General features: G+C 39.4%; 1 protein-coding gene across 1 annotated transcript; it reads right to left on the bottom strand.

Annotated features, from left to right (window-relative positions):
• Positions 1–1128: 1128 nt before the first annotated feature.
• Positions 1129–15962, bottom strand: LOC117400511 (3-ketodihydrosphingosine reductase-like). Its single transcript, XM_034000590.3, has 10 exons — positions 15498–15962; positions 12450–12539; positions 11618–11674; positions 11342–11407; positions 10671–10766; positions 9992–10183; positions 6125–6208; positions 5515–5598; positions 3567–3668; positions 1129–2460 (listed from the first exon to the last, which is right to left on the bottom strand). The coding sequence occupies exons 1-10, from the start codon at positions 15720–15722 to the stop codon at positions 2338–2340; spliced, it is 1119 nt and encodes a 372-aa protein (XP_033856481.1). The 5' UTR covers positions 15723–15962; the 3' UTR covers positions 1129–2337.
• Positions 15963–19312: the final 3350 nt, after the last annotated feature.

Here is a 19312-nt window from a genome sequence, read left to right as displayed (position 1 = left end):
TTCCAGAGGCATAATATAAATGTCTTTTAAAACAAAGGGCTTATCACATGATCCAACGTGTACAGATATTTGGCATTTTTGTCCTGTGTGGAAATAGGATTGAGCAGGACGTAATTAAGTAAGCTCTCGATCAAACTGACAAATGTTTAGGCTGTGCCTTTATTAAACTGATCAGGTTTGTCTACTTATGTTTCTTATAGTGTCCTCAGAGTTTATGATGGAGTGTTCCATAATTCATAAATCCTTAAGATTTCTTTGGGCTATTCGTTCAATAAAACATGTCACAAAACCACTGTTCCATTAGGACTGCCTCCACATCCAAAAAGTAGCAATGTAGAATGTGGTTTCATGGACAGTGGCAAAAGTGCAGTTTACTTGCTGGTTTATCGCAGGCACAAATGATTTACGCAAGGCTCTTTTACAAGCTTTCACAAGCTATGAACTAATTTCTCATCGCTTTGATTTTATCATTATTTGAGTACCACTCATCCGATGAAGCCATCACTTGTACTAAAAGTAAAGAGAATATTAGGTAATCATATTTCTAGAACACAAAAACAGAAACCTTCCCCCTACTATTAGTTTAGTGATTTTTGAGACAAGAAACCAAAACTTAAGGTTTAAAAGTCTACTAATGCAGATACTGGAAACTCAGACAGACCCGACTAGAGATAAGGATACAAGAGGTAGTGGGGACTACCTACTCCATTCTGATCGGTGTTGAAACAAATTGCTGGTTTACAGAAAATTACACAAGAATTATAAGGTCCCAACTACCATATACAACCTCTTGCTTCTGAAACAACATTGTAAGGTGCATACTAGTAAATGACCTGGTTGTTCCTCCAGCTACATTATAAAAGGCCCCAGCTTCTAAGGCAAGATGGCTTATTTTATCATCAGTGGCACAAATGCTATAATAAGGTTACATTGATAGGCCAAATGCCTTTATTTTCCTCATTTAAATTCTAATGAAAATGGAGTTTAATTTCAGCCTTACGTCATTCGGTCAGTAATGTCACCACCACAATAGCACTAAGTTTTATTTTAGTGTAGTATTTTCTGATAATGTATATTGTAGGTTACATGATCATTTACGTAGAGAAGTGGAAATGTAATCGTCACAAGTCACTTGCAGAATGCTTTGCTTACTTTAATAGAAACAACTGATAAAGTGTTTCATAAGAAACATCCAAAACAACAAAGGATCAACAGAATGGGAAAAAAATACAATTGAAAAGTCCTCTTTTGATAATACATGCCCTCTTCAATTTGGTGTGCCGATTGTCTTAAACACATTGTACTGTGTGTTGATATATATATATCTATATATATCTATCTTGAGAGTTTACACCGCCTTCTTTTTGGTACAATATCACTTGGTCAATTTCCAGGTCTGGCCAAAGTAATACGCTACAAGGGACTTGAAAAATCCTCAATTACTGTTAAATTAATTAAAACAAATAATCCACAAAAGATCTTCAGCACAAAGATACATTTACTACCAGTGATGATGTTACAAATGTTAATTGTAAGATATCATGTTTTTTAAAAGCATTACAGGATGTACAGTGCATGTTGGCTATTCCCAAAGCAACTTGGTATTGGCCTAAAATATTCTGGTTGTTTAGAATCATTGTATCTTTTTTCATTCATCATATGTATTTCTCAAGCACCTCTGAAGCCTCAGTTTGAGCTCTCAGCACCATTCTGCCCCTAGTGGATAGAAGAAAGATTAGTTTCTAGAGGCAGAATGTTGCAGGAGGATAATGTTTACACCCTGCTGTATCGGACGAAAATGGAAGGTAGTCATGATGCTCTGGCTTCTAAATATTATAAAGTCACCCATATGTGATGACAAACAGTACATGATGCAACGTGATCTAAACAAGAAGAAGAATACATTAGCTAGGATAACACTGACAATTCATACCCATACCAAGTTGTTCTGTAAGTTCTTAGAATGCATATACCTTGGGACTGCTATTCAGCAGAAAACAATATCAACTAAATTATAAGAAAATACCAGACCAAAAAACAAAAATACTCTAACCAGAACAAAATTAAAAACTCACACAAAAAACAAAACAGGTGCGCCAGTATGGATCAAAATAATACTGCACAGCAATTCCTTTCATATTTGCATTTATTTTGCATATCACCAATACTTTCTGGTGAATGCAATTCATTTTCACTGTCCCCCATGTGCTTCCCAGGTGTACAATCATCAGCAACTTTCTCAGATCTCCGAATGCGTTGGAGGGCTGGGGGCTGGGGGGTGTTGCCACTCTGACAAGTCCACTCCGGAGCTCCAGCAGAGGTTCCGGTGGAGATTATTTATTCAGTCTTGTCTGTTTTTTTTTTTAACTGTTCTCTCTGCATCATGCAGCGGCGAACAATGCTGTCAAAGCTTCCCAGATAAAACAGGGCAATCGTCCTGAAAAGGCCCATGGTGACGATCTTATAAGGGCAGAAAAGAAAGTCAACTGTGTTTTAATCGATTATACTTTTTCAACAGTAGAATAAATCAACTATACAGTAAATTGCCATGGTGTGAGTGTTGAAGTTTGTCTTGTTTTTCAACCCACTGTATAAGACTTTTTAAAGAAATAACTTTCGACCTGCAGCAATTTATATAACACCATTAATTAAAGTTTAATAATAATATTGCAGGGAATACATGACCTATTATCCAAGTAAAACAGTTTTAAGTCAATATTATAAATTTAAAGAGGTCTTGTATAAAACATTTCTTTTAGATCTCAATAATGTACTACTTTCATAAGTTTACTTAAGGGGAGGTATTTTTGCTTGAAGATCCTGTGGGAACACCCTCTTCTGAAGCAACACTGCTTGCACATGGGCAGTTTATTTTTTATTGTTCAGAATTTTAATTCGACACGGCAGCTATTTTGCTTATTTTTTTAAACTTATTATAAAAAGTTGTTAGCCAGCTTTGTAGCAGTGTTATCAACGGGAAGGATCATTCTTAAAAGTCGGAGTAATGGATTTCTTTAAGAAGGACGTGAAAGAAACTAAAAAAAAACTAATTCCATGAACAAAAGCTCACAGAAAAATGCAAGTCTGTGGTGTGGGAATCATTTGTTGTTATTGTGGACAAAGAAGGAAAACAAGTTTTGCAAAACAGACACTTTAGATCTCAATTCCATCTGCTCTTGTGTTAAGTTTGTAATAAAATCATGCATTTACGAGATTGTACTTTAGTTCATTTGATTTTCAGATACTTTATTAATCTTTGTATCTTTTACACAAACATATTATATATTTAATTTTACAGTCCTCTGTGTGGGTTCATGATGGAATAAACACTGTCTGTAGTTCAGCCAGATTTCCAGGTTGACTGAAAAAAAACACTGTATCTAGTCAGTGCATATACTAAGCTGGGGGAAAAAAGCGTTCCACGTTTTTTTTCGGGCCGGGTCGGATCCGGGTATAGTAACAAGAATTTTACATCGGGTCGGGTAAGTAATTGTCGGTTCGTGGTCGGGTCGATTAATTTGGACGTGTGAAGACCCCTAATGTAAACCTCATGCAAAAGCCCTTACCTGTTGAAGTCCCTCAGTGATAGAAGTGACAGGTGACATTCCACAGGTCAGTGCGGAAAGCATATAGCCATCCGCACCCACTGAACTGTTGAAATTACCTTGCTGGTAGGGAAGATAGAAGGAAATAGAACAAAACTAATTATTTCACTTCTTGGGGACATATATACAATACTTGTTACTTATTTTGGTGTAAATGAGCTGTCCCTTTCATGACACATTAATCCTTATGTCATAATAATTCCCGACATGGACTCTGCTATACATAACAGTTGCACCTGCTTGTTGCAAAACAGTTTCAGTCATGAAATGCAAGCCAACAGATTTGAGAGACTTTGACAGAGGTATTTAGCATTTCATTCTGAGGAACATGCACTGTTACTGCACACTTCCACCCCCATGTGTGATTAATGTGGAATAGTATCTCAATTCCTGCAGAATATTCCCAAACACCTTGCAGCTTATAACGTTGCATTAGTGCTGTCCTAATTCGTGTGTCACCCCTGTCCTATGTATCTGATTCATTTAAGGGCCCATATCTCAATTTATCATTCGCATTGGACTCATGTTAGATGTAGGGGTGTGCCAATTCATCGATTCACAGGGTGGACCGTTGTATAATCGGCGATTATCGATACAGTGACCACTGTATTGGTACACAGCGAGACTTTTTCAAGTATCAATGAGAGACTGTATGGGAAAAAAGGTGGTCTGCAAAGAGTGATGTTCATGCATAGACTTAGTTTTAGGGTCTGTATTGAAAATCCGAGAATAAAATGTATTAGTATGTATGTACTCTAGCAGCCTCACCACAACTTCTCTATCACTGTGTGTAAAGGATGTTTTTGTCAAGCTCGTCGGAAGCAAACCGGAGAGCTAAGCGGAGGCGGGTTGTTGTTGATCTTCGCAGTTAAATTTAATGATGGAAGGCAACACGGCAAAATTCAACCAGTGTGTCAGCATGTTTAAAATCAACAGTGTGGCTTTAATGGATTTTTTTTTGTGTTGATTCTTGCCAAGAGTCTAAACTATGATCCACAAATTAAGTACTGGTACTCGGGGGAATGCAACGCATCTTATTTTAAACGACACCATCCGATCGACAGTACATTAGTTGAGGATTATCACTGTCATCGCCATCGCAGTTGAAGACAGCAATGCAAGATCTGAGCCAATGCAGGTATGATAATGTCTACTACGCGTTATGTATAACCTACACAGGAAACATGTCATCGTTCAAAACTATCTTAAGAATCTTAAGTCCCTAGTGGATTTAATTTACGTACCTACAATATTGTTGAAAATGAATGTATACTTTGGAGCCAAGGTGCACACTTCTTACAAGTTATTATGTTACTAAATCTATTCCTGAATTATACCTGCATGTAAAACAAGAGGTCATGCAGAAGATAGCATTCACCTACAGTATTTGGTTTAAAATGAATCTCCACTTAGATAACTCTTTATTAAACCTGTCAGATTCAGAATTTTTTTGCAAAACTGATAAATACTTTTTTTTTTATATACTAAAACATTTGTTTTCAAAACCTGTACCGTTGTATAGACTATGTATTTATTATTTTTGTATTGTTATTATTTACAGTATTTGTTTTAAATAATTTTACTTTAAGGATTAATTAGAAAACAAAAGCAAAGCAGTTTTTTTTTACTCTTATTTGACCAAAACCTGTTTTATTCCAAACACTATCAAATGGGACAATAATTGTGTAATTTTTGTTTCACATTTAATTTACTCTATCGTGAAGACACTGGCGATGCACAACCATAGTTAGATGGCAAATATCAGTATTGTTTATTTGTTGTTTTAGATGAATATTCAAGGTTTTTAAATTACAATTACATTGTATTTATATATTTCAACTAATGAAAAATACATTTCTCAAATGATCTATTTATAATTCATTCTTTAAAGAAATTTGAAAATACGTACCACAGCATCTTTAACTATCACTTTAGCGACTTGCTCCGGTTGGCAAAGGCCAGATGTTTCAGAGATCAATTTGGTCTCCAACGGCTAGAACATAATATAGCAGTGCAAGAGAGACAGAACAGTATTTAGAGCACTGTATTCACTTTATACAACAGCTTTCTATTATGTAATATACCAGTTTAGGTAGGGAATGCAGTGAAGGAATCCAAAAGAGAAAACAACTCAACCAGCAGCTGTCGGATAAAGCTCATGTATATTGCATACTGGCGCTCCAGCACAGCCTCTCGTTTAATGGATAAAGTGAACAGTTTTTGTCAGGATGGCCTTTTTAATGAACTGATTAGGTATGTACATGTCTAGCAAGGGGCATGGCCACATCACAAGCAAAGAATGAATGAAATCATGCAAATACCTGAACAGATACCAAATCTGTATACAATGTGGTTTTTCATGTTTGCATATATTTACTAAATAAATTAATATTCCAGTATGTGAATGTCCTTTCATCTAGAGGGTTAAGTGACAAGTGAATAATGTTGAATAAACACAGTACTCAGAAAAAGCAACCAACCGTACATTACATTCAAGAGATCACAGGATTCCAAATTACCTTGGTTTTATTCTCTTCTGCAAGCCCAGGGGTGTCAGTGTCTGGTGGATAAGCTACTGTTACATAAATATTGTAAGGTTTTATCTGAAACAAGAAAATCAATGCTGAGAATCATGTACCCAACAATGAAAACATTTTCAATGTTACTTCATCAGCCAAGTCTTTCTTGTCTGTTACTTTTTCCTTTTTTTGTAACAACTGCTTGGATAACCTACAAAGGCACAATTATAACGTAGGCTTTTGCAGCAGTATATAATAACCTTCTGAGCCAACGTTCCTGGTATGTACTATTCATTGATTATAAAGAAGCAGTGGCCCATATGGTTGAAAAACAGTTTATTTTTATTATTGAAATGTAAAATGAACCCAGACTACCGGCTACCAAGTAGGTATTTTAAAACAGGTCTGCATGAGTAAATGTTTAGCAAAGTGCGCCCTGTGGGCTTCTGGTGGAACGAGTTCAAAACAATCCTTTCATAACCTTGTGCTTCAGCAGATACGAGCCTGGTGCCCTAATAACATATGGTGGAGTTTATTCCAATGGAGCAAATGGATGCAATTGTTGTAATTGTTTATTAAATAACCAAGCAATCAATTTACTATAAGCCCTTCTAACTACCGGTTATACTGTTATATTGCGATACAGAAATTGTTACAATTTGTATTGGAGGCTGTGTGGTCCACTGGTTAAAGAAAAGGGCTTGTAACCAGGAGATCCCCGGTTCAAATCCCACCTCAGCCACTGACTCATTGTGTGACCCTGAGCAAGTCACTTAACCTCCTTGTGGTGAGACGTAGTTGTAAGTGACTCTGCAGTTGATGCATAGTTCACACACCCTAGTCTCTGTAAGTCGCCTTGGATAAAGGCGTCTGCTAAATAAACAAATAATAATAATAATAATAATAATAATATTGCTTGTCAAATTAACTGCCTTGATATTATAGGATAATGGCACAGATAGTGTTAGGAAGTCAGAGATATATAGCACCACACAGCAATCCACACTAAGAAATCTTCATTACTTGTTAGTTAAGCAATGTGAAAACCTTACGGTTAAGTCTTGTTCCCATCAGAGGAAAGGACCTTTGTGTGTCATGTGACGTGTAGGACACACCCCAGGGCAGTGACGTGCGTGTGGTTATAACCAGCGATTTATGTTTATGCTCCACCCCAAACTTAACATAAAACCAACCCAGAGACAACATTGACTTTGGTCTCTGGCTATTCAATATTAACGCTATACGTGCATATGCTGCACACATTTAATCCTTGTTACAAGGCAGGCCTGAGTTACATTAAAAAAAAACAATGCATTAAGTTTAAAATTTTAAAACATGCAAGTAGTCTAGATGTAATTAAGAGAATGTACCTCTGTAGCAAGAAGTTTGATTTCACCCCAGAAAACCCTAGGCTTATTTATTTATTGATATTTTATCACTGACATATTTCTTTTTCACCTGACATGACGAGTACATCTGAAAACTTTATTCTGTACATTTCTTATGTCTGCTACAATCGGGCAGTCAGACCTGTGAGAATAAAGTATTACACAATAAGTATGATCTGCCAGTTTACTTGTAATTAGGTGTAATAAAAATGTGTCTTTCTTTTTGTACACGGGTCTCTTTATATATTATCTGACACTGAATTCCGCATATCAAATTAGTAAAGAAGGGTTTATACAGCTATGGCCAAAGGTTCAGCATCACCTCGAATTTTAGGGCTGAGACATAATTTAAATATTACCTAGTGGTTTGCAGAAGTATTCACCCCCCTGCAAAGTTTTCACATTTTGTTGGCACCTAAGCGTACTCCACAACGCTTTCAAATTAGACTTTACACGTAGAATCTACACAAACTAAAAAATGCATATAGAATATAAATAAGTAAGATTTACAGAGAAAAACTGATTAATCTCAGTTGAATAAGTATTCAACCCCTTTGCTACTGCAGCCCTAAATCAGCTCAGGTGCAAATTATTTGTTTGAAAGGTCACAAAATTAGTGAAATGGTTTCAGCCTGTGTGTACTCAAAGTGGTTTAACTTGCAGATAATTTCCCTGAGGTATATAAAGACTTTCAAGCTGCAACTCACATAGTGATCCAACAAAGCAACCATGAAGACCAAGGAGCTTTTGAAACAAGTCAGGGATAAAGTGGTAGAGAGGCACAGAGCAGGAGAAGGGTACAAGAACATTTCAAAAGGCAATGATTATCCCTCTCAGCACAGTGAAGTCCATCATTAAGAAATGGAAGATGCATCACACCACCCAGACACTACCCAGATCAGGTCACCCTCCCAAACTGAGCAGCCAGGCAAGCATGAAACTGGTTCAGCATGTCACTCTGAAGCCAACAATGAACTTGAGAGATCTGCAAAGTTTTGTGTCTGAGGTGGGAGTCAGTGTTCACACATCAGCAATAAGCCAGTCCCTACACAAAGCTGACCTGTATGGACGGGTGGCATGAAAGAAGCCATTACTCAAAAAGCCTCATCTTAAAGCACATATGGAGTTTGCGAAAAAGCATGTAGATGACACTGCAGACATGTGGAAAAAGGTTTTGTGGTCAGATGAGACAAAAATTGAACTTTTCGGTCTAAATTCCAAGTGTTACATCTGGTGCAAGCCCAACACTGCACATCATCCAGTCAACACCATCCCAACTGTCAAGCATGGTGGTGGCAGCATCATGTTATGGGGATGCTTCTCTTCAGCAAGGATTGGGAAGCTTGTCAGGATAGAGGGGAGAATGGATGGTGCAAAGTACAGGCGAATCCTTGAGGAAAACCTGTTTGAGTCAGCCAAGAAACAGGAGGAAATTCACATTTCAGCAGGACAATGACTCGAAGCACAAAGCCAAAGCCACACTGGAGTGGTTCAAGAAGAAGAGAATTAATGTTCTTGAGTGGCCCCGTCAAAGTCCTGACTTGAATCCAATCGAAAATTTATGGCGAGACTTGAAGATTGCAGTCCATCGACGATCCCCAGCAAACTTATCAGAACTGGAGCAATTCACCCGTGAAGAATGGGCAAAAATGTCACCATCCTACTGTGCAAAGCTAGTAGAGATCCAAAAAGTATCATAGAAGTAATTGCTGCAAAAGGTGCTTCTACCAAGTACTGACTTAAGGGGCTGAATACTTATGCAACCAGTAAATTTAATTTTGTACATTCTGTTTGCAAGTTTTGCTGACATTTAACCTCCTCCTCATATAACAGTGTTCAGTTTAACCACTACAGCTTTGAAAAGTTTTTTTTGAAAAACTGTGCATTATTTGTAATTCAACAAAATGTGACATTATTGGTAGGGGGTGAATACATCTGCAAACCACTGTGTGTGTATATATATATATATATATATATATATATATATATATATATATATAAAATTTAGATATTTTATTTAACATCATGTAATCAAATAAACTGCAAAATGATATCACAAAAGTCTACAGGAAGCTATAATAGTAGTATAGTATTTCCTGTTAGTTTTCGAAATGACAAATTTTTCCATTTGTCAGTTTTTCGTTAAGTACATGGAAATCTACAAAGCTGTAATTTTCATATATTAATGTAACATTATTCAGCAGGTTTCATTTGACTTTATGAAGCAAAATGTGTTAATTCTATAGGGTGATGGAAAACTTTTTACTGGTATCATCTGTTTGCTATGCTGCAATAAGGATGAAGTTACTACAGATTTGCAGGATTTTCTAGTCCGCATTTTAGTCCACTTGATGTGGACTAAATCACTGGTATGCTGCAATTGACCCTGAAGGATTACTCTTATGAAACGGTATTAGATGATGAAAGCTTTGTGCTTCCGGCCAATACATTAAGGTTGTCAGAACATATTTAACTATACCTCCATCTGCAGGGATTCAGCCAATCCACGAAGGGCAAATTTGGACGGTGAATAAGCGGTGTACCCAAACAGGCCTAGCTGCCCAGCCTGCGAGGACACAAACACGATCCTTCCCATCCTCCTCTCCTTCATGGTGGGAATCACTGCCCTTGTTGGATACACACTGCCCAGGTAATTGACCTCCATCAATCTCTACAAATAATTGAAACCATACTATTGGTACAGGAACACAGTTCATAGTACATAAATGTACACCAAAGATAAGATATAACTGTTTTCTGCATAAATTTTACTTTAGTATCTGGGGAAAAAACACTCATTAAGACTACACTTACTTTTCGTGATTCACTGATTAGTAGATTTCTTCCCATGAACATAAAATGTATGATACTGTATAACTATATGATGAAATACAAGTTGTTATAGCAAGAGCTTTACTATAAGGCATGTCTGTTTTAACAGACAGTTATATGTTTTAGCTTTGGTAGGGTAGGGATTGACTGTTGAAAAAGACCCACAGTAAATCAAGGACTAAACTGTGATTCAAACATTATTTTTCTGCTCTTCTAACATGCCAATTGAGATTTCATTGAGGTGCAAACTTTACAAATTTAGATTAATGGGCCTAGAAAAACAGACCTAAAAATACAACAGTTAGTCAAATGCCTCGAAAACGTACCTTGAAGCAATCCACTTTAACCTCTTCAAACTTTGCAGCCACTGTTATCCCAGCACAGTTCACTAGCATGTCAACTGGCCCCAGTTTTTCTTGAGCCTAGAAGAAACACAGGCAGATAAGAAACATCACAGTCTCAGCTGCACTACAAGAATTGAAACACATTGCACAAAATTGGGTCTCTCTGTTAACCATATTACTGCACTTTGCCTGTGGGCATAATAATATATACATATATATTTATATTGATATTTATTTATATATATATACTGTATATATATATATATATATATATATATATATATTTTAAACAGGTACAATACTAATTTAAGCTTTCTAATTGTCTTTCAACCTTAAGATAATTTGCAAGAAAATTCCAGTTGTATGGACCTTTGTAAGAGAATGCTTCCCTTGAAGTAAAAAACAATCCAGAGATCTAAGACTGTGACTGGTTTGTAAAACTTTAAATAAATGTCATTGATGACCAGCACTCTTGTCTTTTTATACTAAATACAAAGCCCTAATCAAACCAAGTGAAATGTTCAGTCATATATATGAAACACACCTTTTACTGCCTCTATTATATGCAACCAAGGGGCTGTTCTTAATACGGATATTGAAAATGTCCTAAATCTAACTTAAATGTACAGATGAGGAATCGTAAGTAAACTTACTTGTTTAATGACATCTTCAACTTGATTATAGTCCTTGGACACATCAACAGATATGCACAGTACTACCTGTAAGGAAATTGTGTGTGTGTGTGTGTGTGTATGTGTATATATATATATATATATATATATATATATATATATATATATATATATATAGACACACACACACACACACACACACACACACATTTATTTATTTATTTTTACAATACTTAAGCAATAAGATTCAGTCAGCACTTTTAATTTACAAAATTACTTTTGGGGGAAAAAAACTACCTGTTTATCATTATTAGCATGTTTTTCAATCTCCTTTTTTGCTTGTAGCAGTTTGCTCTATGAAAGAAAAAACAGATTTAATGCCAGTAACCATGTAACATGCACAGTATGTGTGTGACCTTTTTCAGATTTTTTTTGTTTAACCCTTTTAGATCAGGTAGATGCCATAGAATGTCATTTAGATGCAGTGGTAATCAGTGTCATCCAGGTTTGGAAATAATTGTGTCCATATTTAAAGAAATATAAAAAAAAACACAAGAAAGGACTACTTTGTGAACAAAAGCAGTCCCGATGGTACAATAAATTGGGCTTGGACTAAGATGGAATAAGGGAAAAATATGGCCTAAGGTTAAACCAGTATGGCAGTATAAAGGTTAATTATTACTAGAAAGTGGACAACACATGCAATATAACTTTATAGAAATGCTCACGGAATATTCTCATTTTCACAAATGTTTACTCTCTATACCGCAGATACTTAAATCATGTGACCTCAATATGACAGCCATGGAAATATGAAGTCACTATCGCAAATGGTTTTGAAACTATACAGCACAAAAGAGCCAATTTTTCTTGTACTGTAATTTCTGCCCACTAGAACAGTGGCAATTGTAAGGACATTTTCGAAATCTGACATTTTTATTAGTAAAGCTTGTAAGCATGGAAAATAATGATCTAAGTAAAACCAAAAGAGAATACATGAGAAACACATGCAACTGGATATTAAACTGGTAAGAAATGTAATGTTAGGAAAATGTAGATGACAAAGAACCCTTTTAAGTTCTGCCAAAGTTTAGATAATGTATTGACTATACTCACAAAATACACTTACCTCATCTCGTGCCACCAGAGTTATAAAAGCACCTTGCTTGTAACACTCAATAGCAATACATTTACCAATTCCACTGGAGCCTCCTGTTACCTGGTTAAATAATAATACAAAAAAAAACATTTTAGTCAATGTTAGTTGTGATACATGTACAAGGATTTATTAAAAGCATATTTTGTCAGTATAACAGTATGCTTGAAACTTTCCAGTAACACAGCAAATACATTTAACAATAGGGAAACTGTTGCCAGGAACAATCTGCCAAGCGTTGAACAATTACCAAGCTTTCTCATTGACAGATTCAAATAGAAGTATAACTGATTTTCAGGGTCAGATCACTCAGCTTTTTGAAAGTGTGAGTTATTACTGTATTATTAGTCCCTAGAATAAACTGTTATAAAAAGGGTTAACAATTTAATGATAATTTTTACCTGTTAATTCCACGTAGCTATATATTTTAATTTATTTATTTTATATAAAAACAAAAGTATTTTTCTACTATTACTAATTTGGATATTTCACTTTTTCATCTCTGTTTTAAATCTTGTTTACTGCGTAGAAATAATGCTATAAAACTAACTTTCATAGATCTGTTGTGTAAAAACCTGCCATACAAATCTGCAATTAAAAAATAAACTTCATATTGTATCAAGTCATCTTTATATATTTTACTTTAGTTGGTTTCACATTTGATTTTCACAAACGGTATTCAATTACAATGGTTTCCAATGCATCAAGATATTATAAATGCTTTTTAAAATGTGAAAATCAAGAGCCTCATAAAACAATACATTTTTGGTTAAACCCTTTGAAAAATTCTATCCCCCCCCCCCCCCCCCCAAGTTTTCTGATCCGCATTGGTAACATCTGCTCTTTAATGGACCCTGCTCTTCTCCGCTGCCATGCTTCAGCTTTTATTGACCCCCTGGTGTGTAAAGCTTTGGAAGCAAGTTTGTGAACTGAGAAAATACATATCTGTTTAAAATGCCCAGAGCAAAATGTTGCAATACTGCTTGCTCAATCCCATGGAGCAGAGTTCAGTTATAGAAACTTGTTTGGTGAGTTTCGCATGCAAGGCACCAAGCCAAATGACTTTCAATAGCCTCAATAAAATAATAGGAAAACTGGGGGCTATGACATTGGGACCTGATTAAGGGGGGATTATTGTTATAAAAGTAGGCATTGCAGTCCAGGCTGTGCAAAGTGGCCGAACTTTGCTGGGGACTCCGAAGTGGGTGTCACATTGGCTCTGACGCTCCCGGGGTGGGGAATGGGAAACCAGCAGGACCTGCTTCTCCTCATCGTGCAACAGCAAACCCTATAGCCAGGCACTGAGCACATTCAGTGTGGATAAAAAGCAGGGCTGATCTCTGTTCTCCGGGATCGATAGCCTGCCCACCTCTGCTCTGGATTGCTCAGTGTAAAAGTGATTCTGGCTTTAGGCTTGTGAGATCAGAGGACGCTCACATGCCCTCAGAACGCCTGTGTTGTGTGGGGACTTGCTGCGGTGAGGAGAAAAAACGTAATTGGATATTCCAAACTGAGGGAAAATAAATACAAATAATAATTGGTCACTCTAAATTTTAAAAAAAGTAGACATTGGCATAGCCTCTAAAATCAGGGAGTTGAAAAGTCCACCACTTGGCATGACCTAATGACATGACATTACAGTACAGCAATGAAGAACCAACATGGACCATTTTTATGAGATTTAGGGCCACCATGGGCAGCTAGAACAGATGCAACAAATCTGCAAAGTAGTCCATTTGAACTGTTCTGGACTAATATGTGGTCATCCACTGGGCTGCAATGATTACCCTACTTCCTCTAATTCTATCATGCATGCGAATTTGGGGTTCTCCAGACTAGTGATGCCTTTTGAAACTGCTCATCAAAACATCCATTTATCCATGCCTGTTAAATTTACTGTCGTGACTGAAGCTGATGTGCAGCAAATTGCATTTTTTGACACTGAGAAGAATACTGGGCTAGGAGAAGTATGAAAGATGATAAATCAAAGAAAAAAGAAAAGAAGTACAACAATATGAGAACCAGTGTTGAGAGGAAAAGTAACGAGAGACAGGTGTAGTGCAAGGTATGGTTTAATTTATTTATTTATTTAACATATTTCAAATGGCTGAATCCCATGCTTGAAGACACAAATATCAACTATAGGTGTTTCTTATAAAATAGCAATCAGGTTTTTTTTTAATGGTAATATATGTTTTGATTACTGATCTTTATATATATAGCTGTGGGGCAGCAGTGTGGAGTAGTGGTTAGGGCTCTGGACTCTTGACCGGAGGGTCGTGGGTTCAATCCCTGGTGGGGACACTGTTGCTATACCCTTGAGCAAGGTACTTTACCTAGATTGCTCCAGTAAAAACCCAACTGTATAAATGGGTAGTCGTATGTATAAATAATGTGATATCTTGTAACAATTGTAAGTCGCCCTGGATAAGGGCGTCTGCTAAGAAGTAAATAATAATAATAATATAATTTACAACATGCAGCTGCAACACAAAAATAAGGGGAGGGTCTGTCTAGTCTCAATGGGTGTTCCTGAATGAACATTCTTATGATGTCAACGTCAGAATGCAACACAAAATTAGATTTTAATGAAATAAATACCTTGGTAAAATAGAATTGGTTACCACATTCTAAAAGTTATATTGGAGTGAGCAAGTTTTTGTACCAAAATCTCTGTGGGATTAATTCATAATAGTCCCTTTAGACAACATGTAAATAGTACACTGTAGTTCGTTTCCACACAAACGGACAGCTTTTCTAAATTTACAACAGCGGTTTCATATATACAAAAATTGAACTGGCATTTACTCACGCTATTGAAAATAAAAACATTATTGGTACTAAGTAAACATATGATTTGTACACTTTGACATACTCATCACAGTGTTCTGCTACTCGTCCTGAAGAAATTCATATTAAGATAAGTCGTCTCTAAAGTTTATAACCGCACGAGAACATGCGATTCGTCCTGTTAAGTACTGCTTGTGGGTGGAAAGAATCAGCTTTGTTGTTTGTACTTACCACTACATGGGCCCCGTTTAATTTGAGAGGTCTGGGGCTAATCAACGGTGAGACCATGTACAGTAGAAGTACAAAGGCCACGATAAAAGCAGCAACCACCAGCAACATAACGAGAGGCAACAGAAACCACCAAGAATGTATGAACTGACAGAGCCAGTCCGGGAGAACAGAGTTCAGACCTTCCTCCTGCAGCAGCTGCAAAGGCCAAAGCCAGGGGGAGCACATTCAGATCGAGCTCTTCAATCACTAGAGTAGCAGTAAATTCAGAGGCACTGGCTCTCCTCGACTTAGGTGTGGTGAGGAGAAAGACGTTAAGAGGAGGGGTGAGCTAAACACAGCATAGAATACAGTACACACTATATCAGTTGTTACCGCAAGCGTTTTTTTTAACAAAAGGCTACACCAGGAAGCAAAACAAGGGGAATGGTAAACAGTCTGTGCGCAAGTTCCGCCGCAGACGAGGACGACAAGTTGCGTGGCACACAGAAGTGCATTTCGGGAATTGTAGTTTTTTATATATTCGTATTTGTGCGTTCAATGAGCAGAGCTAGAGTCATTTTAAATAACTACTTTTACTTTGTTTATATTCTAATTGAATTATGAACTGTACTGCTGTTACCTGTGACAACCGATAACACAGCAGACAGTGAAACACTCATTACTGGTACGTTTAGTAAGGTACTTTACCTAGATTGCTCCAGTAAAAACCCCACTATATAAATGGGTAATTGTATGTAAAAATAATGTGATATATTGTCTCAATTGTAAGTCGCCCTGGATAAGGGCGTCTGCTAAGAAAATAATAATAATAATGTATCATAAGACATACTAGATACTGTATTATAGAACACTGATTCTATCCATGTAACATATTTATTATACTGCTGGAATGAACATGGTATGTTCATGTTTAGGTATCTGTTCAGGATTCACACATATATTTGAATAATTGTTAATTTGCAAAATGTTATTACATTATATTGTAGCTTTTCACAGGAGGCAGAAAACTGAGAGACACTTGCTTTTCTTTTCAATTTCTTTATTCACCAGAGTCCACAGCTCTGTCAGCTTCTCAGGTTACACACACACAAGAGATGACCGGGTCCAGCCCTTTTTATACCTTTCAGGGTACCGGAGCTCACGCACATCCCATTGGTCCTCGGCCGCACACTAGGACCAGTGGGCACAGACAAACAACAACCAATGGGGACAGACAGATAACAGCCAATGGTAACAGACCAGGGAAAGACAAACAAGCAGGCATGTGACATTATACACAGGAATACACACACAAAAGGTAAACAAAACAGCGGTGAAATACAGCGGGGAGGGAATAAACACGGCACGTAAACACATATAAACAGCGGGATTTACAGTACACGGATTGCTACATTGCCATCACCATAGTTCCTTTTTGTCCCCAAAAAGTTTGCAGGGCGCAATGCCTGAGAGTCCAGCTCCACAGTTAGAGCGACACTAGTCCCGCTGGCATCGCTGTGATCTGGTACAGATTTTGCTAGTAGCTGCTGTCGGTTAACAACAGCGGCAACAGCAACGCAGTCAGGGTGCAGCTGGCGATGCAATGGGGTCCTCAAACTCCGGAAACAACCCCTCTCCCCAAGTGTCTGTAGCGCAATGCGCTCAGAACCAGTACAGTTTGGGTGCCCAACTGGGTTGTGCGGCAGAGGACACAAAGTCCCTGTACTGAGCAGGTAGCTGGCGGCGTCGCTGCGGCCTCGCCTGCACTTGGGGAGAGTCCCTTGCAGGTCCCGAACTGGTGGCTGAGGTCTGTGGTGCTGTTGGCGAGTAGGGGGAAGTCAGTGGCGTGGTAGCCGGTGGGGTGGCTGCTGGTGAAGGGGGTCTCGCAGCTGACTCCGGCCCATGATAAGGGGCGAGACGGTCGCAGTGGAGCGCAACTTTGCGGTTTCAGAGTTGCACCCGATAGACCACCTCACCCACTTGTTCCAGCACGATACAAAGTCCCACCCAGGGAGTGTCCAGTTTTGGGGACCGCCCCTTCTTTCGGCAGGGGCTGTAAATCCACACCAACTCCCCAGGCTGAAAGTGGTGTCCTCTTGCCCGCAGGCCGTAGTCCCGCCGCTGTCAGACCCCGGCAGCTTGGAGCTGTTCCATGGCAATGGGGTGAGCGCAGTACAGGCGGTCCTGCAAGTGCTGGGCGTACTTCATCCCTGGCGGCTCCCTTACCCCTGGTGGTCGCCCATATGGGAGTGCAGTTGGCGTTCGCAATTCCAAGCCCATCATCAACAGGGCAGGGCTGCAATGTGTTGACTCCTGCACGGTGATGCAACACGCCAGCAGGATCAGCGGTAGGTGCAGATCGAAATCCTGTTGGTGCTCGCTGGTGGTGATGGCCATCACTTTGGGGGTGAAGTGGGGTGGTGCAGGTCTTGCTGATTCCCAGCCAGATGCAGATGTCGCTGAAGACCTTGCTCTCAAATTTTCACCCCTGGTCAGCGTGGAGCTCCTGAGTGACTCCGAACCTGGAGAAGAACCCGCTGATGAGTGCGTCTGCCACCATCTGGCCCTCTTGATTTGGTAGCATGTGGGCCACTGGCTACTTGGTGAAATAGTCCACCGCTGCCAAAATGAACTAGTTCCCGCTTTCAGAGGTGGAAAAAGGGCCCATTAAGTCAATGGTCACCATCTCCATTGGTTCACCGACCTGGTACTGCTGCAGAGGGTGTGTGACTGCTCGCCGGGACCTATCTTGGTGATGCAGTCGTTGCACTTCCCGCAGTTCCAAGGCGGCCCACTACAACCACAATCCTTTCACAGCCTTGGAGAGTGGGGCTACTGCATCCCAGTCGGGCCGGCGGGCCTCCTCCTTCCACCTGACGAGCAGTCCAAGCTCTGGGTCCTGCTGTTGCCGCTTTTGCCAATCTGCAGTCGACAGGGGCTGCACCTCCCTTACCGTCACCGCGTCCCCGTCTTCTCCCAGTGCCTCTGTCCTCCATGCTTCTTGCTTGTCAGAGTAGCGGTGCCGTGCTTCACCCCTGGTCGAGGCTGGCTGTCCAGCCATGCTGATCTTTGTCCAGGAGGTGTGCAGGGGGCTAGTGATGGTTGCAAATCCCTTCATGAACTTCCTGTAGTAGGACGCGAGGCCCAGGAAACTTTGGAGCTGCCTTGTATTGGCCGTGGTGGGCCACTGCTGCACGGCGGAGACTTTCCCAGGATTGGTGGCAATGCCCTCCTCACTGACCTGGTGACCAAGGAAGATTGTTTGTCGCTGGAATAGGTGGCACTTTTCGGGGTGCAGCCGCAGTCCAGCAGCTTGGATCCTCTGCAGCACTTGCTGCAGGTGGAACAGGGCCTCTGAGAAGGTCGGGCGTGTACCAGCAGGTCGTCCACATGCCTGTCTGAGGAACCAATCCAGTACCTTCTCCATCAACCACTTGAATGTGGCGAGGCATTGCATAATCCCAACATCATGACATTGAACTGCCAGAGGCCCGGTCCAGTGGAGAAAGCTGTCTTTGGTTTGGCGTCAGGGGCGAGCTCCACTTGCCAGTAGCATCTCTGCAGGTCAAGGGAGCTGAACCAGGAGGACCCGGCGATGACCTGTGCTCTGCTCTTGGTTCACGCCTTTTGCAGGAGCCCTTGAAAGGGCTATCGCTTGCCGGGATTTGGGTGGGGAGGGGGATACTGGATGCGATGGTGGCAGGAGCTGCTCTGGCTTTTTGCCGGTGCTTCACCCCTGGTCAAAGCCGTTTGCAGGAACCCTTGAAAGGACTGGCATTTACCAGGGTACCCGTGGACACTGTTGCGCTGGAGATGGTCGTTTGCCCATCTAGGAG

The sequence above is a fragment of the Acipenser ruthenus genome, chromosome 4 (assembly GCF_902713425.1).
Source record: "Acipenser ruthenus chromosome 4, fAciRut3.2 maternal haplotype, whole genome shotgun sequence".
In the NCBI taxonomy this organism is placed as follows: Eukaryota; Metazoa; Chordata; class Actinopteri; order Acipenseriformes; family Acipenseridae; genus Acipenser; species Acipenser ruthenus.
This window is presented reverse-complemented; position numbering and strand designations above follow the sequence as displayed.